The following is a 22,928-nucleotide window of genomic DNA, read 5'->3' on the forward strand; positions in this document are numbered from 1 at the left end:
TTATCCTCTTATAAAATTGAGGAAACGACTGAAGTTAGTCACCTAACTAACATGCAAACACTGAAATTGATAGAAAATGATCGCCATTGGCGCTATTTCTACTCTATCCTCTAGAGGGCAGGATGACACTCAGAGGCGGTAAAATATCTCAAAAAAGAAGAAAAGCAGACCAATAAAATTCACCGTCATTTAATTGCTGTGTTGTGTGTGTTGGACAGTGGTGTTAGCTAACGAGAAAGCTATTTTAACCAAAACACATCGACGTGTATGTGGACTTAAAACGTAAACAGCTGACAATGTCTACCCGGGCTCTGCGAAGGCTCAGAGGAAAACAGCGGGGTCAGGAGGCCTTGGACCTCGGGGATCTAAGTTTGGGTGACAGCCCGGAGGAGCAGGCTGACGCTGAGGCTGAGGCTGAGGAGGAGCAGCTGGACACGGCTAATGTTTCTCTCCCACCTGAAAGCAAAGGCAGCAGCCGAAAAGGAAAGAAAGTCAAGTCTCAGAAAAACTTCAGTAATATTTATGAACTGGTAAGGTGGCGGCGCATCCACCCAACTCACGTCATGTTACTGTTACAGTTACATTTTTAGCATTATTTTTACTTAGCTTATTTGCTAAAACAGGCTAACCGTATGGCGTTAGCTCATCTCTTAGCTGGTATATATAATAAAATAATAAATGTTACATTGTTTGATCATGATAACTAGTTAGGTGTCAAAATTACAGGTAAATTTTACCGGTCATCAACTAAAGAGAGCAGACAGAAAAGGTATGAACTGCTGTCAAGCAACGTGTTTACAAGTCTGAAAGTGAGAGACAGAGTTCTGGTTCGTCAAACTTCGGAAAGTTGTCTCTGTAACGTTTATTAGAAAGTTAAACAAAAAAAATGTTTTAATCATCTTGCAATGAAAAAGTCTTCTTCGTTAAATATTTAAACTGTCAAACATCACAAAAAGACTTAAACATATTCTGGGGGGCTCCGCAGCTCACCATGATGGCAAAAAATGCACACTACTCATACAAAGCAACATATAAACATGAACATGCTAATAAAGGACACAATATTTAGACACATCCAGTCAATTCAATAGCAAGAACAAGTTTTTGAAGTAATCCAAAAATATTTTTCCTTCTAAAGCAAAGATTTCCAGACACATCTAAATAGATACTAAATACAACTCTTTCAACTCTCAGCCAGAAACAGTTCTTCTTTTATTCTGTCACTGCCCATTGATATTGTATAATTAAGCCACAAAGCATTCACAATTTTGCTCCTTTCGTTGTCACCTTTAACACACAAATCGCGTGTATTACAGCATATCGTATATTGGGTTTGAAGATTGTTTGGTGTTACAAGGCACAGCAACACGTTTTTTTTTTTTTTACTATGTTACGTCTATTTGTGGGGTTTGTACTTATTAAAAGCATTCATTTCCCCAGTTCACCATTTTGTCTATATGCTTATTTTCTGTCTATGTATTATTATCTAGATATGTGATGCAGAAAATGAGGTGGAGAAAATGACACCTGACGAAGAGCCCGAAAAAACAGACAAAAATAAGAGAAGAGCTACAGGCAAGAACGATCACGCAGGCTCTGAGAAACCCGCTGAAAAGGATGAAGAATTGCCCACGAAGGTAAAATGAACAACGACATGAGAAGGAATCTCTGCCAGTTTGACTCGAGTTTTCTGATCTAAATGAGAACGTTTTCATCATCTCATTTCTATAACAGACTGGAGACGGACTTAAGAAGAAGAGGAAAAAGAAGAAGACCAAAGGGACAGCAGAAAATGGACAAGTAAATTTGTAAATTAGGTCTTGTCCGACAAAAGTGTTTTGTATCTCATTTTGCTCTAGCCGACATTTTATATTTTCAGTTAGTTAAAACACCATTGTGTCATGGAAATAATTTTACAGATTTCCTTTCTTTAGGGTTCCATTCCTCAGAGTCGATCGCTAGACTTTCATTATACGAAACCTTAGCTCCTCTTAGCAAATAAACAGCAGTTAAACGTTCTCTCACTGCATTGACTGATTTCAGGAGGCTGCGGCAGATAATATTGATTTATTGCTGGAGAACCTGGAGCAGTCCAACGGCCTGAGTCTACAAAGTGAGGATTGTGGAGGCTCTGACAGAAGATCTGTACTCCAGGTGGAGCATAGGTGAGTTTACCAACTCCTTTTATGCTTACCAGATACATTGACTTAACTTGGGTGGTTGCAGAAGTAGTCAAGCTGGCTAAATTTTCCAAGATTCAGTTTATTAATCATTACACATAACACGATTGTGTTTACCCATGAATGAGACATCGGTAGTAGTTTAGGAGGAGAAGGAGAGAAATATGATCTGATGGCCCAAAATGAAGACGTGGGAGGGATGTGTAGCTGCCAGGAAGGTCCAGGGTTTTGTTTTCATATGGAGAGGATGGTTAGATGCCGGTGGGTTTTCGATAAAGCGGTTGAATAATCTGTTGTTTTAAAACAACCGGCGACATCGCCCTGGTTGAAGAACACCAGGCATGTAAATGGCTGAGGGTCGACTGCATTTTATCAAAGCGCTGCGTTTTTTTTTCTGTTTTTTTTTCCATTGTGCACAGTCATAAGTAATGCTTACATTAGTTGAAAAGTAAGTAATTTAAGAAAAAATTAAAATAAAGATTCTGCAAATTTTAAGGGAGCTTCTGTCGCCCGCATCTGAAGGTGTCACAATTTAAACTGTGATACGGTTTAGAATAAACACAAAATGTATCTGTGTTTTTTTTGGAGTAGAAATGTTGAAGTACTTTGTAACCAGTGCACAGCTGATATGATTTGATGGTGGGTCTAGTTTTGCCCCATTTTCTGTAATATACCTTTCTGTAATTCTTGAAATTACCACACGGTGGCGCCTGGCTCGCACAAGTTGGAACATTGATTAATTGGCAACACAAACGGTGACTTCACTGCAGGTTAATTTAATTAGATGTCATAGGTGAAACCTGTGTTGATAAAGGGCATTCATTTTCACCAGTGAAACCCCATTAACCTGGAACAAGATGTTTTTGCACCTCTTAGGCAGCGATGTGGCTCCGCAAAGCCATTATGTCATTAATGGGGGGGAGCCTGGAGCCTATCCCAGCTGTCATTGGGTGATAGGTATGGTACACCCTGTACAGGTCGCCCGTCCTTCACAGGGCCAAAAAAGAGACAAACAAGGCAAGGCAAGGCAAGGCAAGGCAAGGCAAGGCAAGGCAATTTTATTTATAGAGCACAATTCATACACAGGGCAATTCAAAGTGCTTTACAGCTACATAAAATCACAAGAAGGCAATAAAACCATTAAACAGGAATTAAAAAAATAAAAGACAGAAATTTAAAACCCATTAAAATAATCATTAAGTAATTAAAAAGTGAAGAGTGCAAATAAAATACTTTCAGGTGTCATATGCACAGCTAAATAGAACTGTTTTCAGCCTGGATTTAAACATTGTCAGAGTTGAGGCCTGTCTCACATCTTCTGGAAGACTGTTCCAGATTTTAGGGGCATAAAACTGAAACGCAGCCTCACCTTGTTTAGTCCTGACTCTGGGCACCAGCAGGAGACCCCTCCCTGAGGTTCTCAGAGCCCGAGTCTGTTCATATGGCTCTAACATGTCAGAGATGTACTTTGGCGCTTGACCGTGAAGAGACTTGTACACAAGCAGAGCTGTTTTAAAGTCTATTCTCTGAGCGACAGGAAGCCAGTGCAGAGACCTGAGCACTGGACTAATATGGTCGTATTTCCTGGTTCTAGTCAGGACTCGAGCAGCAGCGTTCTGGATGTACTGCAGCTGTCTTATAGCCCGTTTAGAGAGCCCAGTGAGCAGGCCATTACAGTAGTCTAACCTGCTGGAGACAAACGCATGGATCAGTCTCTCTAAGTCTGGTTTAGACACTATTCCTTTGATTCTGGCAATGTTTTTTAGATGGTAAAAAGCTGCTGATGTTACAGATTTAATGTGGCTGTGAAAGTTCAGGTCTGAGTCCAATATTACCCCGAGATTTCTAACTTGATAGTTAGGTTTTAGAGAGAGAGTCTCAAGGTGACTGATAACACTTTCTCTTTGTTTCTGTGGGCCACAGACAATGATTTCAGTTTTGTCTGAGTTTAGCTGGAGGAAATTGTTTTGCATCCACACACTGATCTGTTCGATGCAGCGACACAGTGTATCTACAGGCCCGTGTTCTCCTGCCGTCAGTGACACGTAGATCTGAGTGTCATCTGCATAGTTGTGGTAGGACACATTATAGCTGCGTATTAGCTGGCCTAGTGGAAGCATGTACAGATTGAACAATACGGGTCCCAGGATTGACCCCTGGGGAACCCCACAGGTCATAGCCATTTGGTCCGAGACACAGTTACCAATTTCAACAAAATATTTCCTGTCCTCCAGATAGGACTTGAACCAGTTTAAAGCACGACCAGAGATTCCCACCCAGTCTTCTAACCTCTGTAATAAGATCGCATGGTCAACTGTGTCAAAGGCAGCACTCAGGTCCAGCAGAACTAAGACTGTGACTCTACTTGCATCTGTGTTCAGGTGGATGTCATTTGTCACCTTGATCAGAGCTGTCTCAGTGCTGTGGTGGGGCCTAAAGCCTGATTGGAAAGTATCAAAAGCATTGTTAGACAGGAGAAAGTCACTAAGCTGTTGGTATACAACTTTTTCTAGGACTTTGCCTAAGAATGGCAGGTTTGATATGGGCCGGTAGTTGTTCAGTACTGTGGCATCAAGATTGCTCTTCTTTAGAAGAGGCTTAATGACAGCAGTTTTTAAGGCCTTTGGAAATGTTCCAGTCTGGAGTGAGATGTTGACTAGATGAGCAAGTTGTGGTAACAAACTGCTCAGCACAGACTTTAGGAATCTAGTGGGCAACTCATCAAGGCAGCACGTTGATGAACTCAGACTGCAGATGGTCTCTTCGACTGTTTTGTCAGTAACAGGTGTGAAATGTGTCAGCTCTAGGTGTCTAGCTGGCTGCAGAGTAGTTATTTGTGTTGTGGAAATTATTGCATTTTTAATGCCTTGAACTTTGTCATTAAAGAATATTGCAAACTCATTACACTTGGATGTAGAAATGAGTTCTAAAGGCAGTGAAACTGGAGGGTTTGTTAATCTGTTTACTGTAGCAAACAGGACACGAGAGTTGTTACTGCAGTTTTTGATGATTTCAGAAAAATAACTCTCCCTTGTTCTACGCAAAGTCTGGTTGAACACACATAGCTTTTCTTTGTAAGTCTCATAATGAACCTGGAGCTTTGACTTGCGCCATTTCCGTTCGGCTCTCCGGCACTCCCTTTTCTGTGCCCTGACCGACTCTTCTTTCCTCCATGGCGCCCTTTGCCTACTTTTAACCATTCTAACCTTGACAGGAGCAATGGTATCCAAAACATTTAAGAGACTTGATGTGTAAGAGTTCAACAGATCATCAACATCAGAACACAGGGTGTTCTCAAACCTAATCATTTCCATAAACTGTGTCCCTGTTCTGTCATTTATGAGTCTTCCCCGAACAACTGCAGACCCAGCTGGTGTTTTGGGTAAAGTAGATAGGTCGAAGAAAACACAGAAATGATCAGATAAAGCAACATCAACGACATTCACGTTTGAAATAACAATACCCCTTGAAATGAGCACATCTAGAGTGTGCCCTCTGTTGTGGGTGGGCTCAGTCACATGCTGAGTTAGACCAAACATTTCAAGGACAGCAGTGAGCTCTTTAGCTTCCTTGTTATGCGCTACGTCCACATGCACATTCAAGTCCCCTGTTATGACTAAACAGTCAAAAGCAGTGCACACAATTGAAAGTAGTTCAGTAAAATCATCAATAAAACAATTCTGTGGTGGTTTATAAATGGTGATATAAAGTATGGAAGATTGTTTTATCTCCATTTTGAATGACACATACTCAAATGATGAAAAAAACCCAAATGACAACTTGTGGGTGGGTATATTGTCCCTAAACATGGCACAAACACCCCCACCCCTCTGGTTTTCTCGTGTTTCAGACACAAAATTGAAGTGAGGTGGACTAGACTCAATCAGGACTGCATTAGCTGTGTTTTTGTCGAGCCACGTCTCAGTTAAAAACATAAAATCAAGATTGTGAGAGGAAATAAAACTATTAATTAAGAATGATTTGTTACTTAAAGATCTGACATTGAGTACTGCGTGTTTGAGATTAGTTATAGTTGAACTGGATGCTGTGTTCTTGCAAGGGATATGGATAAGATTTCTCTGATTGGACAGTCTGATTGTCCCTCTCTTCACTCCATCCTTGGACCTCTGGTTGAGATGGTGTTTACCAACACAGAGGCCCTTAGTGTCCTAGACAACAGCATTGACGCTGTTGGAAATGACAGCTGTGGGCACCGGTGATGGGGGCCAAGCTGGGGGGGCTTTGGTCGATGGAGTAGGCTGGGGAGGGAGAGGGGCTCGATGCTTCTTTGAGGATAGAATTCTTGATCTTGCCATGTTTGGCGTGAGAGGAACCATTTTAATCCCCGATTTCACCAAGCTTTCAAGGTGATCAGGAAATCTCCTGGGTGACGGTGGAGAAGAGAACGATGGTGAAACATCTCTGGAGGGTGTAGATGCAGCAGGTGGGTCCCAGGCCTGTGGTGAGGCCCGTGGTGAAGGCGATGGTGGAGCTGCTGAATCCTGTGTTCGGGATGCTGGAGGTGCTGCTGTGGCTGCTGTGGCTGAATCCTTTGCTGGGTCCTTGGGTGGCGAGGCAGGAGCTCTTCTCTGGCTCGTCTTCTCTCTCTGCGGCAGCACAGGACCCAGTCCTGGTCCTGGTCCTGGTCCTGGCCCTGGCCCCTTCTGATGCCTCAGAGCGTGGAGAAGATTATCCGTCAGTCGTCTCACTCCACCTCTGTTCAGGTGTGGGCCTTTTCTTTGAAAGAGATCATCTCTTTGCCAGAAAAGATTAAAGTTCTCGATGAAATGAGGTCCTCTGGACTCACAGACTTTGGACAGCCATGTGTTCAACTGAAGCAGCCGGCTGAATTTGTTGATCCTCCTGTCGATGTTTGGGAGAGGTCCACTTATGAATGTTGGTATTGTCACTTTATCAAGACTCTCAAACAGTTTCTCAAAGTCTTTTTTTAAGATTTCAGACTGATTCTCTCTGATGTCCACTGCACCCACGTGCACAATCAGCTGTTTCACCCCTTGGTGTTTTGCCAGTACCTCTGGTAGTAATCTTGTGATGTCAGAGACAGTGGCACTTGGATAGCTGCATGTAACCATTCCGTTCATGTTTATATTAGATATGGCTCCGTCTCCAAGCACAAGAGTATCTTTGACCTTGACACTCGACACAGTTTCTCTGTCCATCTGCTTCTTTGTACCGTCTCTCTGTCTGTTACACTCAGTCACATTTGGCTCTGACAGTGGTAAAAATCTGTTTGTTAACTTTATTCCGGGTGATGTTACATATTCTCTGTTGATACCAACAGTTTGACGATTCTTCGGCTTTGCACCAAGTCCATCATACGTGCCTTTACAGAGTCTTGGAAAAGACACAGTATCATTTAGCTTTAAGTTGGAGGTAGCAGTTTTTTCACCCTTTCCTTTGGAAGTAAATGTGGACTTCTTACCACTGGATTCCATTGGGAGCGTTTCATGAAGTCCCATTTCAGTTTCTAAGGCAAAAATCCTTACTTGTAGCGCCCAAATTTCTTGTTGATATATCCGACAGCTTTCACAGGGCATGTTGAAAGGATTGTAGTCGCTGGCTCGTCAGATAAGATGTAAAAAGAATAAAAATGATTTTAAAAAGTCTTGGTTCACTTAAAAGAAAAAGAATAAAATTATATCCAAGACTTGTGGAAAGAAGTAAAATGATTTAAAAGCAAATAAAGCGATAAGCAGCAGGAGGAAGCAGAGACACGTCTGCCCTCTTCAGAAAAGCAATCCTGCTTCAAAATCGCTGATCAAAAGCAAACAAGACGAATAATTAGTTTTTGTTGGGTTTTTTTGGACTGTGGGAAGAAGCCAGAGAGTTGTTCGGTGACAGAGGACGCAGTTAGTCACACACCCTGACACACCAAACTATTAGATGGATTGGATGTGCCCCCGATGACCAGGCTGCTTACTTAATCTTACCATCATACATACATACTTCTGACTACAGTGTCTTGAGGATATTTTTTTAAGTGTAAAACATTAAAGCCAGTAGCCCCTTGAAATGTATTTTCTCAGCCGGTCCTCGTTGTTATTTTGCCCGTCAGAATGTATTTGTGGCTTTGTGTGTTAACTCATCAGGAATCTCAACCCAGAAACGGAGCTGAAGCGATATTTTGGAGCTCGAGCTGTTCTAGGGGATCAAAGGTAAGTTGTTTGGGTTTGAATGTCCCGCGTCATTTGGACGTACTACTGTGCAATTAATTCAAACCACTCTTTTTCAACCAGACCTCGACAGAGAAACAGACAGTTTCACCGCAGCACTTGGATGACCAGTCCAAAGGAAAGTTGGCCTCGCTTCAGCCGCCCAGGTAGACGCTTCTGGACTGTACATAATTTTTTTTAATTTTTTTTAACTGCTTCCTTTGTTGTTTGTATATCTCGACTCCTGTTGGAATTAAAATTTGGTCTTTTTGTTTGTGATTCGTTTGCTTAAAAAAAGAATAACGATGCATTAAACTGCACTTTCAACAATCATCGATTTCTTTTTAAGAAGCTTTCCATGTAGAAATTCTAGTAGAAGTGAAATTACTCTGATTGTACCACACGAACCTCAAACCAGTTGGAGCATTGTAGCCCTAACCATTGTTGGAAAGTTTTTTTTTTTTTTTGTCCATGCGGTCCACTGACAACCCAAAGAAATGATTCATCATTGGTGAGAGCTTTAAAACCACCATAGTAGCAAAAGATGGGCTCAGATTTAGGCAGTGCAAGACAGGTTGAAATCTTTGTGGGGAAAAAGATGTCGTCATAAAGACTGCCTCACTGTGAGCGCACAGGATGTTTCAGATATGTGCTGACCTGCTCAACTGGCTCTTTACTGACATTTTTTCCTTAAGTAGTATCTTGTTGAATAATCACCAACCAATAGCGTTAGTCATCTCCATGCAACGAGAATGATTAGCTTTTCCATGTCGAAATGAAGTGTCTGAGGTCAGAAGCTGTTGAAAATGTATGATATTGGGCTTTAGACTTGTCGTGTACTGTTTACCCCGCATTCAGTTGCTAGACGTTCTCATTTATGTACTCTTACTTGTTCAGCTCTGTTGTGTGATTTGAATAGGAGATTATCTATATTTCCGATTTGTATTTGATTTCCAGATCACTAACTCTGCTTGGTGTCTCCTCAGGAATCTCAATGAGCTTACTGGAGTCCAAGGATGGTGTTCAGTACTTTACGTTTGAGCACAGTCGGGACTACCAGCAAGTACAGTTCAAGTTCTTTGATGCTGTTGAGTCCATGGATCCCAACAACATAGTGGTAAAAAAATCCTTATTCTCTGCATGTCCTGTCGATATGAAAATGCGATTGATGCGTTTAGACAAACAAAATGCTTCCATGACACAAAGGTTTTTAAAAGTAATGTGCTGTTTCCTTGTTTACAAGGGACTGCCAGTCCATATATGGATTTCCTCTTTGTGTAATTTCTACTGAATATCCACTTTTCAACATTTACAAGCTTTTTAAGCATTTCTGGGGGGGGGGGGGATGAATATGCAGAGCAACACAGACACACCAGTGCAAAAAAAGCCCAAATCGGCACATGAACGCTGCAGTGAAGGCTCTGTGTCGTCTCTAAGCCGAAGTGTAAATCACGTGTTTGCCTCCAAAGAAAAATCCATGCACCACACGTGACATCCTATTGAGGTTGGAGGTTTGGTTTAGTCTTTGTAGTGATAGGTTGGGTTCTGTGGCTCACATTTTGATTTAGTTATGGGAGCTGTGTTTTGTGACTGCTGCCCTGACAGGAGGAGTATGACTGAGTGAACTTTCCCTGCCCTGTATGCCACAGCTTATAGTCTCCACAGAGGACCTTTTCTTTAATTTGAAGCTCCGTTTACAGCTATCTCAAGGCAGCAGGTATCAGTTCTATCTGCAGTCTTATGTAGTCTGGTTCAGTGTTGCATAATGTGAAACACAGTCACCCTCTGACGAGCTGCCGGTTAAATGGTTTTGGCCTTTGGTGAGGTTACCATTTACAGTCATGCTCTCATGATTTAAAAGTGCAGTTTTTTATTTATTTATTTTTTTAAATCCTGCCTTTTGTGTGTATGATTACCAAAATCACATTCATATTAAGCGAAGAGTTTCCTCTTTGGGTTCAACTAATTCTCAGCAAATTTTCCATCTAAAACAGTCAAATCTAGAATTGATGACACTTGAGACAGGTTTAATCTTAGGAGTAATAAATAGAATTATTGCAAACATTCATGGTCTTTAATGAACCATATATTGGTGGAAAACATTCAGAACTTTACACCTTACATATGTCCAAAGTGAGTTCAACTCGAGAGACATCATCACAAGATTTTCAGACGCCATCTTGCCCAACTGTAATGTGTTAAAATGTGCCCCCCGATTCCACCCGTCTGCTATGGAAGTGCAGGTGTGCCGCACTCAACTGACTGCCAACACAAAGAAAACTGCCTGTGGCACGAGGCCATAACTGGCAGTCTGCGCTGCACAACTTGATTTATTAACTTCTAACCGTCTGTCTTAGTCGAGCTTCATCATCGTGTCCTTCCTATTTCACTGCAGGCCCTGCTTCAGCTCAACCCGTACCACATCGATTCTCTGCTCCAGCTTTCAGACGTATGCCGGATACAGGAGGATCAAGAGATGGCCCGGGATCTCATTGGTGAGGATCGGGTTTTCCTCTCATTTCATGAAATTAGATTGTGTGTGTATATATGGCCCAGTTGAAATCGAGTCCATCCATTAAACGGTGCGATTTAGAGGAATTTTCTCGCCTCAACATCAGTCTCCTTCAAGGGCAAATGACTCGTATAGCTCACAGGCAAACTGACAGAGTAAAAGTGTACGATGATGATTTGTTTAGACCTGGTTTGGCTGTTGTAGAATATTACACCAGGACAAGGTTTTCCATTAAGTTACGTTGGCTATTTCGTTGTAAAGCTGTTCAGGCTGAAACGGAAGCGCACTCGTTGGTGCAGCCAGCCAGGCTTTTCTATTTTTGTTGACTTAATACACAAGCTCCGTCTGTTCCAAATTTGTCCCTTTTTTACAGACAACAGAATTTGGCACAGACATGAAACGATACAGTCCTTCTTCAGATATTTATCTGCTGTTAAGTGTAGGCCTGGTTTTCATCAGTTTCGAAGACCAGCTAAATACTGAACATTTCTTAATTTCATTTATCGGGTCGAGTCGGCATGGATTTATTAATTTTTGTGTCCGTTATGGATGCAATTCAAACCCTGCTGGGCAACAGAGCTGTATGCTTTTGCACAGAGTGAATCTACAAAACAGCCACTGTTAACAAGTCGGAGTTCATGCTTCATGCGAGGCACAATGCTATGTTTATCATCACAGGCCCTGTCCTTAACCGGTTATCTAAAATAGTCTATGCAGAGGACCTGAGGGATAATTTAACAAAGGGCGTTTGTCTTCATCCCGAGATAATTTGATTACATGCCATCAGCCGAATTTTAACACTGAACAGAAGAGAGACAGTGATTTTCAGTTCTAGTATTTTAAATTTCAAGATGTGAAGCCTTGCTGGTGAGTTGAATGCATATAAGATTTTTGCTGGCACAGCTCATCTGCTTCAGTGCTGTGTACCCTTCCGCTACCGCTCTCTGTTAACGAGCACATTACGGTCTTTTCCTGGAGTTAATGCCATTTTATGTTAATTGTGGAGATTGAAAATAAAACTAAGATGTCTTTATTATTTTTTTTTGTTGTTGTCTAGAAAGAGCCATGTACAGCTTTGAGTGTGCTTTCCATCCTTTATTCAGCCTGACGTCGGGTACATGCAGGCTGGATTATTTGAGACCAGAAAACAGGTTTGTGGTTTCTTCTCATCCCCGTTTTTAGCTTTTGTTACGCAACATCTTGCCGTTGTGAAGCATCAGTTTGACCCTCGATTATTGTTTTAAACTTAAATTGTATTTTATGGATGCAGCAATCCAGTAATTCAATCACCCTCGTTTGCAGAGCCTTTTATCTGGCCGTCTATAAGCACATGATGTTTCTGGAGAAGAGAGGATGCCCACGGACCGCTTTGGAGTACTGCAAACTCATCCTGAGGTACGAAGAGTGAAAAAGCTTAAGAAAGCAGAGTTCAACGTGGCTTGAATAAAAGAAGTAGAAATTTCCAAAGAAAACTACACACCCTCCTTCATTCAAAGGTCAACCATCATAGATATTACATCCATGTTTTTTGATGGCTATCTTATCTACTCTGCTCTCGTTATCTCTGACCACTGCTCTACATTTACCCAAACAAAGACATTTACTGTCTGTCAGTTTCTTTAAATATTAGACATTACGGGTTAAGTTTTACGTGTTATCCTTTGTGTTGCCAGCAAAGCAAGAACTCCCATTTCCCCCAATTAAGTCATTAGCGGATAAAGACTGTAGACACGCTTGGTATTGTTCAAAGTTGGTTAAAAACTGCATGAAGCAGAAATAGATCTACATTCTAATTTGTCACATTCTAGACAAATGTGTTGTTCACCACCCAGCCAGATATGACTTAAATAGCATAACCATCTAGTATATCAAGTTGGGTCTAACAGCAGTGCTCCTTGCTCTCAGATTTCAGGTGCGTGTCTGAACAACAGCCTGGCTGACAGATCTCACATTGGCTCAAATAAACACACGGGCAAATGCAGCGCAATTCTTTTTAATCGCAGTTGCCTGCTTAGACGTGAAATTCCAAACATGTACTGCAGTTATCAAGTATTTCAGGGAACCTCCGTGTGTGGACAAAGCTACTACCACCGTGAAACTCAACCTAATTGGGAATCTTGGCAGCAGTGCCGCATTTCGGCTTCACTCTTCCAGTTTTGCTTGTTGTCATTTTTATCTTTTAAGTGTCGTGTAGGTTTGCTTTGCTTTGGCCTGACTTATCCACTTGGTCCAAATCCTCTGCAGAGCCCACCTCTTCTCTGCCTTTTAAACATGTTTTAATTAACTTCTGTCTGACGAAGTCGAAATATTTTTCTTCTGGCAGCAGCAACTTTGCTTGGGCATATTTTTGTGTGCGTGTCGGGTCACTTATAATATAAATTAAAAACCTACTGTTTAGATTCATTCATGTAGTTACAAAATTCATACCAATGCTTTTTCCTGTTAGGCAGGAAATATAACATCGATACAGAGCGATGCACGTTAATGTAATGTACTTGACACAGGAGATAACTGTGCTAAAATGATTGGGATCAGCACGGTCAGACGAGCCAAAAACAATCCCCGTGTTTGTATGTCATTGCATAAGAACACTTCCTGTAAACTGTCGGTACAACCAGTGCGCCTCTTACGTAAAAGCTGTTCCCTCACACTGGTGCCATTAGTATGTCGTAGTTTCAATTTCACAGCTCCATGTAACGGGCAGCGGTTATCTGAGTTTCATCCATAACTTGGGCTTTCTGACCCTCCTAAACAGATGCCTAGTGGTTCTTTTAAAGTGACAAAGTGCGAATGAAAGCTAAAGTTTGTCCCTCTCCCACCAGAAGTTCAGCTTGAGGAATTTCAGGCTGGGCGGTTGCCAGAGAGTCAACATTCACTCTGCCAGCAGATAGTCTGGCTCTGCGGTGTTTTGGTGCTCTCTGCTTTATCGTGACTTATTTTGTCACTCGTATAAAGACGAAGAAATTCGTGCTAAATGTCAGTTGTAACTAAAATAAATAAATGAAAAATTGTTAAAAAGAAAATGCACTTCGGCCATGTTTCCATTACCTGATACAGAAACAAATGAATCAGGTCGGACAATGTCATCCAAAGGCCACGCTGTAGGCTATGGGACAAACTAATGTAATAAACACTGTAGTGATCACTTTCCTGACATGAGTCATCCAGGAGGAAGAGATGAGCAAAAGTGACCTTCGACTATACGTGAGATCAAAATGAAGAGAAGTCCTCAAGATTTATGTTACAGCTGGGCAGATTGTGTATATATATTTTTCAGCTTCAGCCATTTTTACCGTCCAGAAGGACATTGATGATGACATGTCTGTGGGAAGAGGGCAAACATGACGGAAGCAGCACTTTGGGTATCAAAAGTGTGTCGGCACAACTGACCAAAACGGCTTATCTTATTTAGGAATTTTTGCAGTTAATTTTATGAAAACCTCTTTTTATATCCAAGCCGAATTTTGAATCATTTCAGGGAATCAGCAGCTATACTCAGCCCTGTTTGTATAAGCGTAAAGGTGGGTGGAAACGAAAGCGTTTAATTTACACCAGATGTGTCGTGCTGGGTTTAGGCGGTTTTTGCTTCATTTCAATCGACTTTTAATTTAATTAAATTTTTTTTTTTTTTACAAAACTTTGAATGTTCATTGAAACGCCCGAAGGGAAACACGGCGATCGCTCATTGCTTCCAGTTTGTTTTTCATGTAACTCCTGAAAGGATGGGATGGGTATCTACGATAATATATTTAATCAGAGTGTCTTTTATATCAAGTACGTGCAGTAATCATCGTCTTCTGGTTCTTATCTGTCACAGTTTGGACCCAGACTCAGACCCGCTCTGCATGCTCCTGCTCATCGACTTTTTAACACTGCGTTCCAGAGAGTACAAGTCTCTTCTTCAGTTATATCAGGACTGGGAGGTAAAGTGTGCAGCTACCGCACAACGTGTGTGTATTTCCAAGTTGGTGCGCCTCTCGAATTCTTTAGTCTGAGAAGGAAATGAGTTCTCATTCCTTTTTTCAGGAGCACAGAAACCTGTCACAGCTGCCAAACTTCGCCTTCTCCACGGCACTTTGTCATTTCCATCTAAGTCAGCAGGAAGATCTGGATCCCGAAGAAAGTGTCAAACAAAGACAAGAAGCCAGCCAGATGCTCCAGGACACTCTTATCATGTTCCCCGGAGGTAAGACGCTCAGAATTTAACTGCTACTATCAGTAAATAGATTATTAGGCATATTTGTCCCACAGTCACTTCCTCAACTTGTTACCATCGACATAAAGCGTATATGTACATGTTCTCCAGCTTACTTAGTTATAAATATGTTTTTTTTGGCAGTTTTGATGCCTTTACTGGATCTATGCACTGTGCAGGCAGATGCCACAGTCACCTCCCATAGCTTCTTTGGCCCAAAGAGTCAGATTGGGTAACGTATGCTCCCTTTTGTCGTTTGCATTTTGTTGCTATGGCAAATCCCTTATACGACTGCTACTGATGATCTCTCGGGTATATATATATATATATATATATATATATTTTTTTTTAGTTCGCATTTGTATCAGTTTTTCTAGCTGTAGCATTCATCACACTCTCTCTGTCTCCAGGCAGCCACCTGCCCTGGCTGAGCTGACAGCTCTGTATGTGGGGAGAACATGCAGTCTGTGGAGGGAGGCAACAGTCATGCTTTGGTTGGAAGAGTCCGTAAAGGAGGTGCTGCGTCGAGTTGATGCCAAAGACCCTCATGTGGAAGACTGTCAAAACAAGTACTGAGTACACTGTCTGCTGTGATACGATCTGTAATATTTCTGCTGAACTTTGCACGGTGCGAAAAGGAGACCAAAGAATAGCAAATGTTAATGTTAGCAAAATGCTAACATGTGGACATTTTGAGCAGTTGTGTATTAGAAATGCTAAATGGGTATGACAGGGATTGAATCACCAGTGAACTGTGTTTCACCTCTCTACTTCATGTTTCTCCATATTGAGAAATGTCTTTCATCGTCATCATTTTTCTTTAGGAGAAAGCAGAGGTACCAGAGTGCACCAAGGAACATCCATCGTCATGTCCTCCTCTCTGAGATCAAAGAGGCCACCTCAAGTCTGCCTCTTGTAAGAACTTCATCATCACACTTTTTTTAAGACTGTTTTATTTATGTTCTTTTTTTAATTTCATGTTTTTTTTTTTTTTTTGGTCCCAAGATGGCGACCAATTTAAGTCAGTCTGACAGAAAAGTTATTAAACTCTCCATCAGTACGACACACTTTTCATTTGGCATTTATCAAGGCCTGTAATGTCACCTGATGAAGGTGATGTTGCTGAAATCCAAGTTCAATAACAGGCGATTAACTTATTCCACGATGTCCTCGACTCACCCTCCAGTTGTCAAAATATAGCATGGTTGCCTGTAGGATTCTGAAAGATGCCAGTTCTCATTATGAGATTTTAGACTGATTAAAAAATCTTCTTAGTCTTCTCTGGAGTGCATGCCTCAAAGTTAAAATTTTTCCTGATTTAAAAAAAAATCAGATTTCCCGCAACCAAAAACCTCTGTGGATCTAATTTGAGAAGATGGACGATGCCAAAATTGAAAATGAATTTAATTCCCAATAAATGTGACCCCAGATTACATTCAGCTCTGTCTCTAAAACCGCAACCAGACTGATTACTTTGGAGACGCCCTCGCCTTTCTGCTCTTCAGCAAAGTTCAGACATTTTCTTTCAGTCAGCTCAGCCTGGAATTGAACTGTCCTGAGAGCACTTAAGACTTCAGGCACTCTGCAGATACTGCAGCTCCACATAAGTAGAACTCCACCTGTATTAAAAGTAGAGCTGGTGAAGCTTCTCCCGAAAACTTAGCTTTACATCTTGCTGTAAGTAGTACGATGGTGTCAGCCGTATGGTGGCCAGATGTTTCTCTACAGAGTCGGTCCCTAACTTGTTGTTTTGTTTGTGACACTCAGGAGGTGACCACTCAGCCTGTGATGGGTTTTGACCCGCTGCCTCCACTAGATTCAGTCATATCATACACCCGCCCTGAGAGGTGATGCTGGACCCATATGTTTGCGTACATGAAATTGCACTTTTTATAGAACAAACATGCCTCACAGCGGCATTTGCTTTGAAACTAAAAGCGATTTCTGTTTTTTTGCGCATCTGCTTATCCAGGCAGCATGTCGGTGCAGCCAATGAGAGTACGTTGTCACTGTTTTTCCGATCTTTGCTGCCAAACTTCAACTTGCAGGTGAGTTGCATGACTCAGGCTAAATGCCCACTGTTAAGAAATTTGTCTATAAAAATGAGTTTATTTGGATTTGTGTTGTGTGTCCAAAAAAATAAAAAATTAAGTCAACTTCCATGACTAACAAAAAATTATTATTATTATTTTTAAATATTTGAGGAGCGAGCACATCATAAGTCTGATCAGATATTTACATATGATGTTCACTTTTTGGGTTGCAGCCAGAATTCGTCTCTCCTCAACCTAAACAGCAAACTGTGCTCACATTTTTTGGAAGATTGCTGCATAGATGTTGAATAATAGGAAGGCACTAATTAAGAACCCATGCTGTGCATGTGGAGACGGCATGTGATTAGCAGCTGTAAGTCCCACAAACAAAAGTCATTTGTGTCTTAACAGATTCTGTAGCTCTGTGCGCTCCAAGTTCAGTCTCTACACTGACTATGAACTGCCCGCCGCAGCCGGTGTGAAGTGATTCACTGATAAACACTCTCCAAGTGAACTTAAATGGAAGCAAAAATAAAAGAAAGGAGGCAGATGAGAAGGATTTGGAAATGTTACTAACATCTACAATGCTACAATGAAACATACCTCCCCCCCAAGCAACTTCAATTCATGATAAAGAATTTTTTTTTTATGCAACTTAAATCAAAAGCGTGTTTTAAGTCCCATTAATAATTTCTCACTAAATGCTAAATGACTATTTCCCTGTAGTATTCTGCTATCTAGGCAACTGTACCCTCAGAGAGTGTATAGCCCCTTTCACACTGCCGAATAACCCGCGTTTAATTCGCGAATTTAGCGTGTCCGCTGTTGCGTTCACACTGCCGTCCCGGGCTGCCGCGTCAACTCGACTCGCCTTTCGACCCGCGTCGGACCCTAGTCTTTTTGCCGAGCCGAGTTTGATGTGAACACAATCGACGCGGGTCGGACGTGGGCGTGACGTGAGGAGTTTAAAAGACAGAATGGACAGCTGATTCAGAACAACAGCGACAGGTGAGGACACGTTTTACTCTGTTTTAGCCTACATCAAGTTGGAGACATTTTTTAATATGGCCAACTGGTGAGACAAGGAGGTCCGCGAGCTCCTCAGCCCCCGAGCAGAGGACGTTATTTACCGCCACATGTCGGGGACGGTGAAAGATGGACCTCTGCTGGAAGGGCTGGCGAGAAAGATGGGAGAGCGCGGTTTCCCACGCAGCAAGACGCACCGTAAAGTAACATCTCCATGAACTGCATTGCAAAAATGAGTTCTCAATGTGTCCCGCCATCGTTTGTTTGAAAAATTTGATGCAGACAGGTGTATTTCACCCTACCTCCGACGCATGGCTTGTGCCTACGTCATTGTACACGCCCAGCATTTTCTGTGTTTCGTGTGACGCTCTGCCACTAGGCAACTCCCCCTGAACTCGGCTTCAGGCGACACGGGTCACCCTGACACGCCAAGCGTTCACATTGCTCGACGCGGGTCGAAGGTGCAATTTGGACCCGCTAAGATAGCGGGTCGCAGTGTGAAAGGGGCTTATGTTTCCTCCTTTTCTGAGACAGTCTGCGTCTTTCACACATTCATGACCTCTTATCACTTCCAAACTCCGAGAAATCATGCAATTCACCAAAAACCCTAGTTTTCTGGTCGGTGATTATCAAAAAAAAAAATAAATTTTTAAAAATGAAGTTTTTAGGTTGGTAAGTGCTGTTTAGATCAGGGAAGCCGGTGCTGCCGGATAGTGAATCATTATGAGGACCCATGCTGATTATAGTTTGTTTTAGCTTGTCTGACTTCACCGAATGTTTTGTGCATCAATTGATCATTTTTGTGTCAAATCGATTAATCAAATACCATCTGGAACATACCTTCCCCACAAGCAAATTCAATTCATGATAAAGAAATTTTTGTATTCTGTATTCTAGGCAACTGTACCCTCAGAGAGTGTATGTTTCCTCCTTTTCTGAGACAGTCTGCGTCTTTCACACATTCATGACCTCTTTTCACTTCCAAATTCGGAGAAGTCATGCAAATCACCAAAAACCCTAGATTTCTGGTCGGCGATTACAAACAACAAAAAAATATCGCACAAATGCACACATTTAGTTGCAGGGTGCAAGTCAAGTGGAAGCACCTGAGCGGCTTGCAGCTCTGGGAAAAGATCTTAGCACACATCCTTGACTGATGGAACATTTTCTCCAAAGACTCATGGTTGGCCTAAAGGGAAGACAGCTGAAAATGATCTAAGAAAGCATGTGACCAGTTCTCCTGTGTGTCAGTGAAGAGCAGGAGCAACATTTACAGTGGAAAGGTTGTTTAGTGTTATAAGTGTTATAGTGACTTCATCGTCTCCTTGCTAAAAATGATGCTTATTCTGTTTATTTGCAAAGTTAGTTTATCAAGCCAAGTCAGTGGGTTCAGTTTTACATAATTATCGGACATTTTGTCAGTCTTGAATAGCTCCTGATTTCCTTGAATCCGTTCCTTGTAACAAAATAAAAGGGGGGAAAAATGGGCTTTTTCAAACATTAATTACACAACTTTTATTTTTGGCTTACACTTGGGCATTGGATTATGGTCAGTTGCTCTGTGATGGCATTAATGCAGGTGATAAGGCAGTAGCAAATTGTTTATAATTCCTTTTCTAGTTATGATTTTTCTTATTTTGTTTTGGAAAAATTGCATGCAAAAGATGGGCATCAATCTTGCATCTCCCAGTGTTGATCCTCTGTGACTTACAGTATGCGGTCAGCTTGAGAGGAAAGTGTACAGCACCTTTTCTTTGAGTTATTAAAAAAAGAAAAAAAGACTGCTTCAAGTAAAACGTTTTCTCAAAGAAGTGTCTAATGGTGCTGTTTGAGTATAGAATAAAACGACTCGTAATCTTGCGAAGCTGTTCGGTTAGTTTCATGTTGAAATGATTGTTGTCTGAATTAATGTCAGAAGTTTTTATGAATAAAAGTGTTACATTTAGTCATAATTTTAGTGACTAACAGTCAAAACAGACAGGTGCTTGGCTGCGTTGCAGGAGCAGGATCATTTCTGAGTTTCCATCCCAATAACCAACTTGGACCAATGCTCAGTTGATCGAAAAAAGTCACTGTTTAAGAGCTTGAGAAGTGACATGAATTTTCATTCTGTCATGGCATCGGTGGGTCAAACGGATGCATTATCAAAGACAGAACAGATGGGTAGATATGCTTGGCAATGTAATGGTACAGTATTCAGCTCATGGATTCAATAGAAGCCACTTAAAAACCCTTTGCCACAATGTGACGTAGTATTAATCGTGTGGTCCTTCCCTGTATAGAAGGGATTTTGGATTAATGTACTAAATATTCCAACCCTTTTTCTGCATTGTTTGTTTAATTTTTCAACAAACAAATGCAAACCATTTGGAAAAAATTCAAGGATTCTTCTAATGGTCCGTAACATGTTCCTGTCACGCTGATTTATGTCTAAACAAGAGTGCATTAACAAATTTATGGTGAGGTGCGTAATATGGGACTGTGTGTACTTAGAGATAAAAAATCTAATGCGTCTTGTCTCATCGTTTTTCTTGTGGTCCCCTGGCAGTGTGCAACAAACCAACCGCAGCCACACTAACACACATGTATAAGGTGCACCCGCACATACTTATGAACGTCTTGTGGGTTTGCTGTGTACACTTAATGGAAACAGATGTGCCCATGGCATATTTTCCATCCGGATAGTCCTGTTCATCCCTATCATATTATCCCCTTATAGAGAGGAAGAGATTCAGTATGGATAAAAGAAACATGGTTAAGACTAAGACGGACATACTGTCAAGTTGTTCTTTTTAGAGCAACATGCGTGGAGTTGCAGAATTCAAAACGAGACGAGATATTTCAGAAACGGTACGTGAGAATCTTAAACCAATGATAACTGTCGAGCATTTGTTAAAAATGCTTAACGTGCTGATAAAGAAACTGCGTGCGTAAGCTTCTGATTATCCTGTATTCGTTAGCAGTGTCGGAGAACAACCTACATGAACTCTACAGAAGTAGGCATGTGACATAGTTGGGAAAATTCAATTCAGGGAATAGTTTAACAAGGCCAAGTACTTGAATTGAAAGGGAGTGGACATTAGAGCTTTGCAGATTGACTTTTTTTTTTTTTTCACCTTTTTAAGGGTGGACCGAGGCTGGAGGATGACATGGAGGTGGCTCGAGCCGGCCAGGAGCTGAACCAGGAAGTAAATCGTCTGATGGTGGCGATGCGAGACATGCTAGCAAACATCCGGTTTCAGGAGCCGCCGCGAGAGGACAACCCTTACAGAGATGAAGAGGAATGGGACTGAGAGAGGATAGGCGGATCGAGACTTGAGGCGAAAAGAAAATTTCAAAAAATAATTGGAGAAAAGATGGAGTGGGACAGCTGAGTCGTATTTGTTTTTAATCTCAAAATTTCAGAATGCTACACTCTGCTTTAACTTTGGGGCGATCCAGATGGTTACAAGGATGGGGATCTCTCTTACAATGTAAGAAAAGCGATTGTTAATTGAACCTGTCGTGTCACCATGGTTGATAGTTTTAATTCCAACCCCCTCAGTCAGATTAGTAGCACCTGAACATACAGGACATCTTCCTCCCTCTGTGCCGACACAGTGAACTACTTTTTGAAGTTAGATTAAGGTTCAAACTGTTGTGTTGAGTGAACAGAAGTTCTGTATCAAACATTCAAAACTGGCAGCATTGTAATACAAATGTTTTTTTGCCACAATCATAAAGCTTTTATCATTTACTGAGACTCCTGTAAATGGCTCCTTTCACTTGAAACAAATTCAGCTTTAAAGTAACACAAGATAATTTTACATAGTTTTGGCACTGTCATCAGAGGAAATGTCCATGTGAGCGCTGCCCAAGTACATCCATACATGTTGTAGAGGCCACAAAGACACCATCAAAAAAACCACCAAAATGTTAAGTGACCAGAAAGCCACACAGTTTGGTGCAGGTTTGGATGAAACCTGTAACCTTCACCACTGATGTTGAAGACACTCGATGCTCCGAGTATGAAAATATTTGGAGCTCGCAAATATTGTTTTTTTTTTTTTTTTTTTTTTTTTTTTTTTTATTGTATGTTTTTACAAATTAAATATTAGCCTCTTTTCTGTGGAGTACATTCATCAAGGATCTCCCCGTCGTTAAGCAGCTTTTATTTAGCGTAGAGTAACTTGTGACTCGCCTGTTAATGAAATTCAACCTGAACAACCCAAGAACAATCATCTGTAACCATAATCGTCTTGTAAGTTTCTTGCTGTGGTGTTAAAAAAAAAAAAAAAAAAAAGTCTGTATGACGAGCAAAGAGCTGAAAATTAATGTCATCCTTTAAAAATGACTATTTTCACTTGCCATACTTTGCCATGCTTTTTCTCCCTGAAAATGTCTTTAAATTATAGGAAGGAAACCCACAAAAGGAGGAAACCAATGTCTTCTAGTGCGTTTGCACATGAAAGGGGATGGAAGAAGAAGTGAATAGCACTGCAATAGTTTAGAGAACTTGCTGCAAATTCTATCATCAACAAACCTTTAAGGAGGTTCTCTTCGGGTCTTCGGGTTACTCAGTTGACCTGTTTGGTTTTGGAGACTTGATGGATTCAATTTTCCTTGAAGGACACAAAGTCCACAAACAGCTGGTAATTCTTTGTCCAGACTTTTGCCAAATGTTAGGAAAACTCAAGTGTGGTTGACGTCCCCCCTTTTTTATTTATTTTTTTTTTTTTTATTTTTTTTTTATAGTTCATCTTTCTCACTGCACATGGCCCTCTTCTTTGCTGCACTGATGTATTCCCTCTCACCCTTGCTCTCTTTGGC

At 41.3% G+C, this 22,928-nt stretch overlaps 1 protein-coding gene across 1 annotated transcript; it reads left to right on the plus strand.

Moving 5' to 3' along the window:
• Positions 1-178: 178 nt before the first annotated feature.
• On the plus strand, positions 179-21,855 carry tcf25 (TCF25 ribosome quality control complex subunit). The gene is made up of 18 exons (XM_075461849.1): positions 179-530; positions 1,491-1,637; positions 1,735-1,800; positions 2,044-2,165; positions 8,291-8,356; positions 8,438-8,520; positions 9,340-9,470; positions 10,749-10,848; positions 11,923-12,016; positions 12,168-12,260; positions 14,683-14,788; positions 14,892-15,051; positions 15,205-15,292; positions 15,471-15,629; positions 15,885-15,975; positions 16,828-16,907; positions 17,033-17,108; positions 21,245-21,855. Exons 1-18 carry the CDS (start codon positions 297-299, stop codon positions 21,410-21,412), a joined length of 2,064 nt encoding a protein of 687 aa, XP_075317964.1. The 5' UTR covers positions 179-296; the 3' UTR covers positions 21,413-21,855.
• The last annotated feature ends 1,073 nt before the right edge of the window (positions 21,856-22,928 follow it).

The sequence above is a fragment of the Odontesthes bonariensis genome, chromosome 1 (genome assembly GCF_027942865.1).
Source record: "Odontesthes bonariensis isolate fOdoBon6 chromosome 1, fOdoBon6.hap1, whole genome shotgun sequence".
NCBI classification, from domain to species: domain Eukaryota; kingdom Metazoa; phylum Chordata; class Actinopteri; order Atheriniformes; family Atherinopsidae; genus Odontesthes; species Odontesthes bonariensis.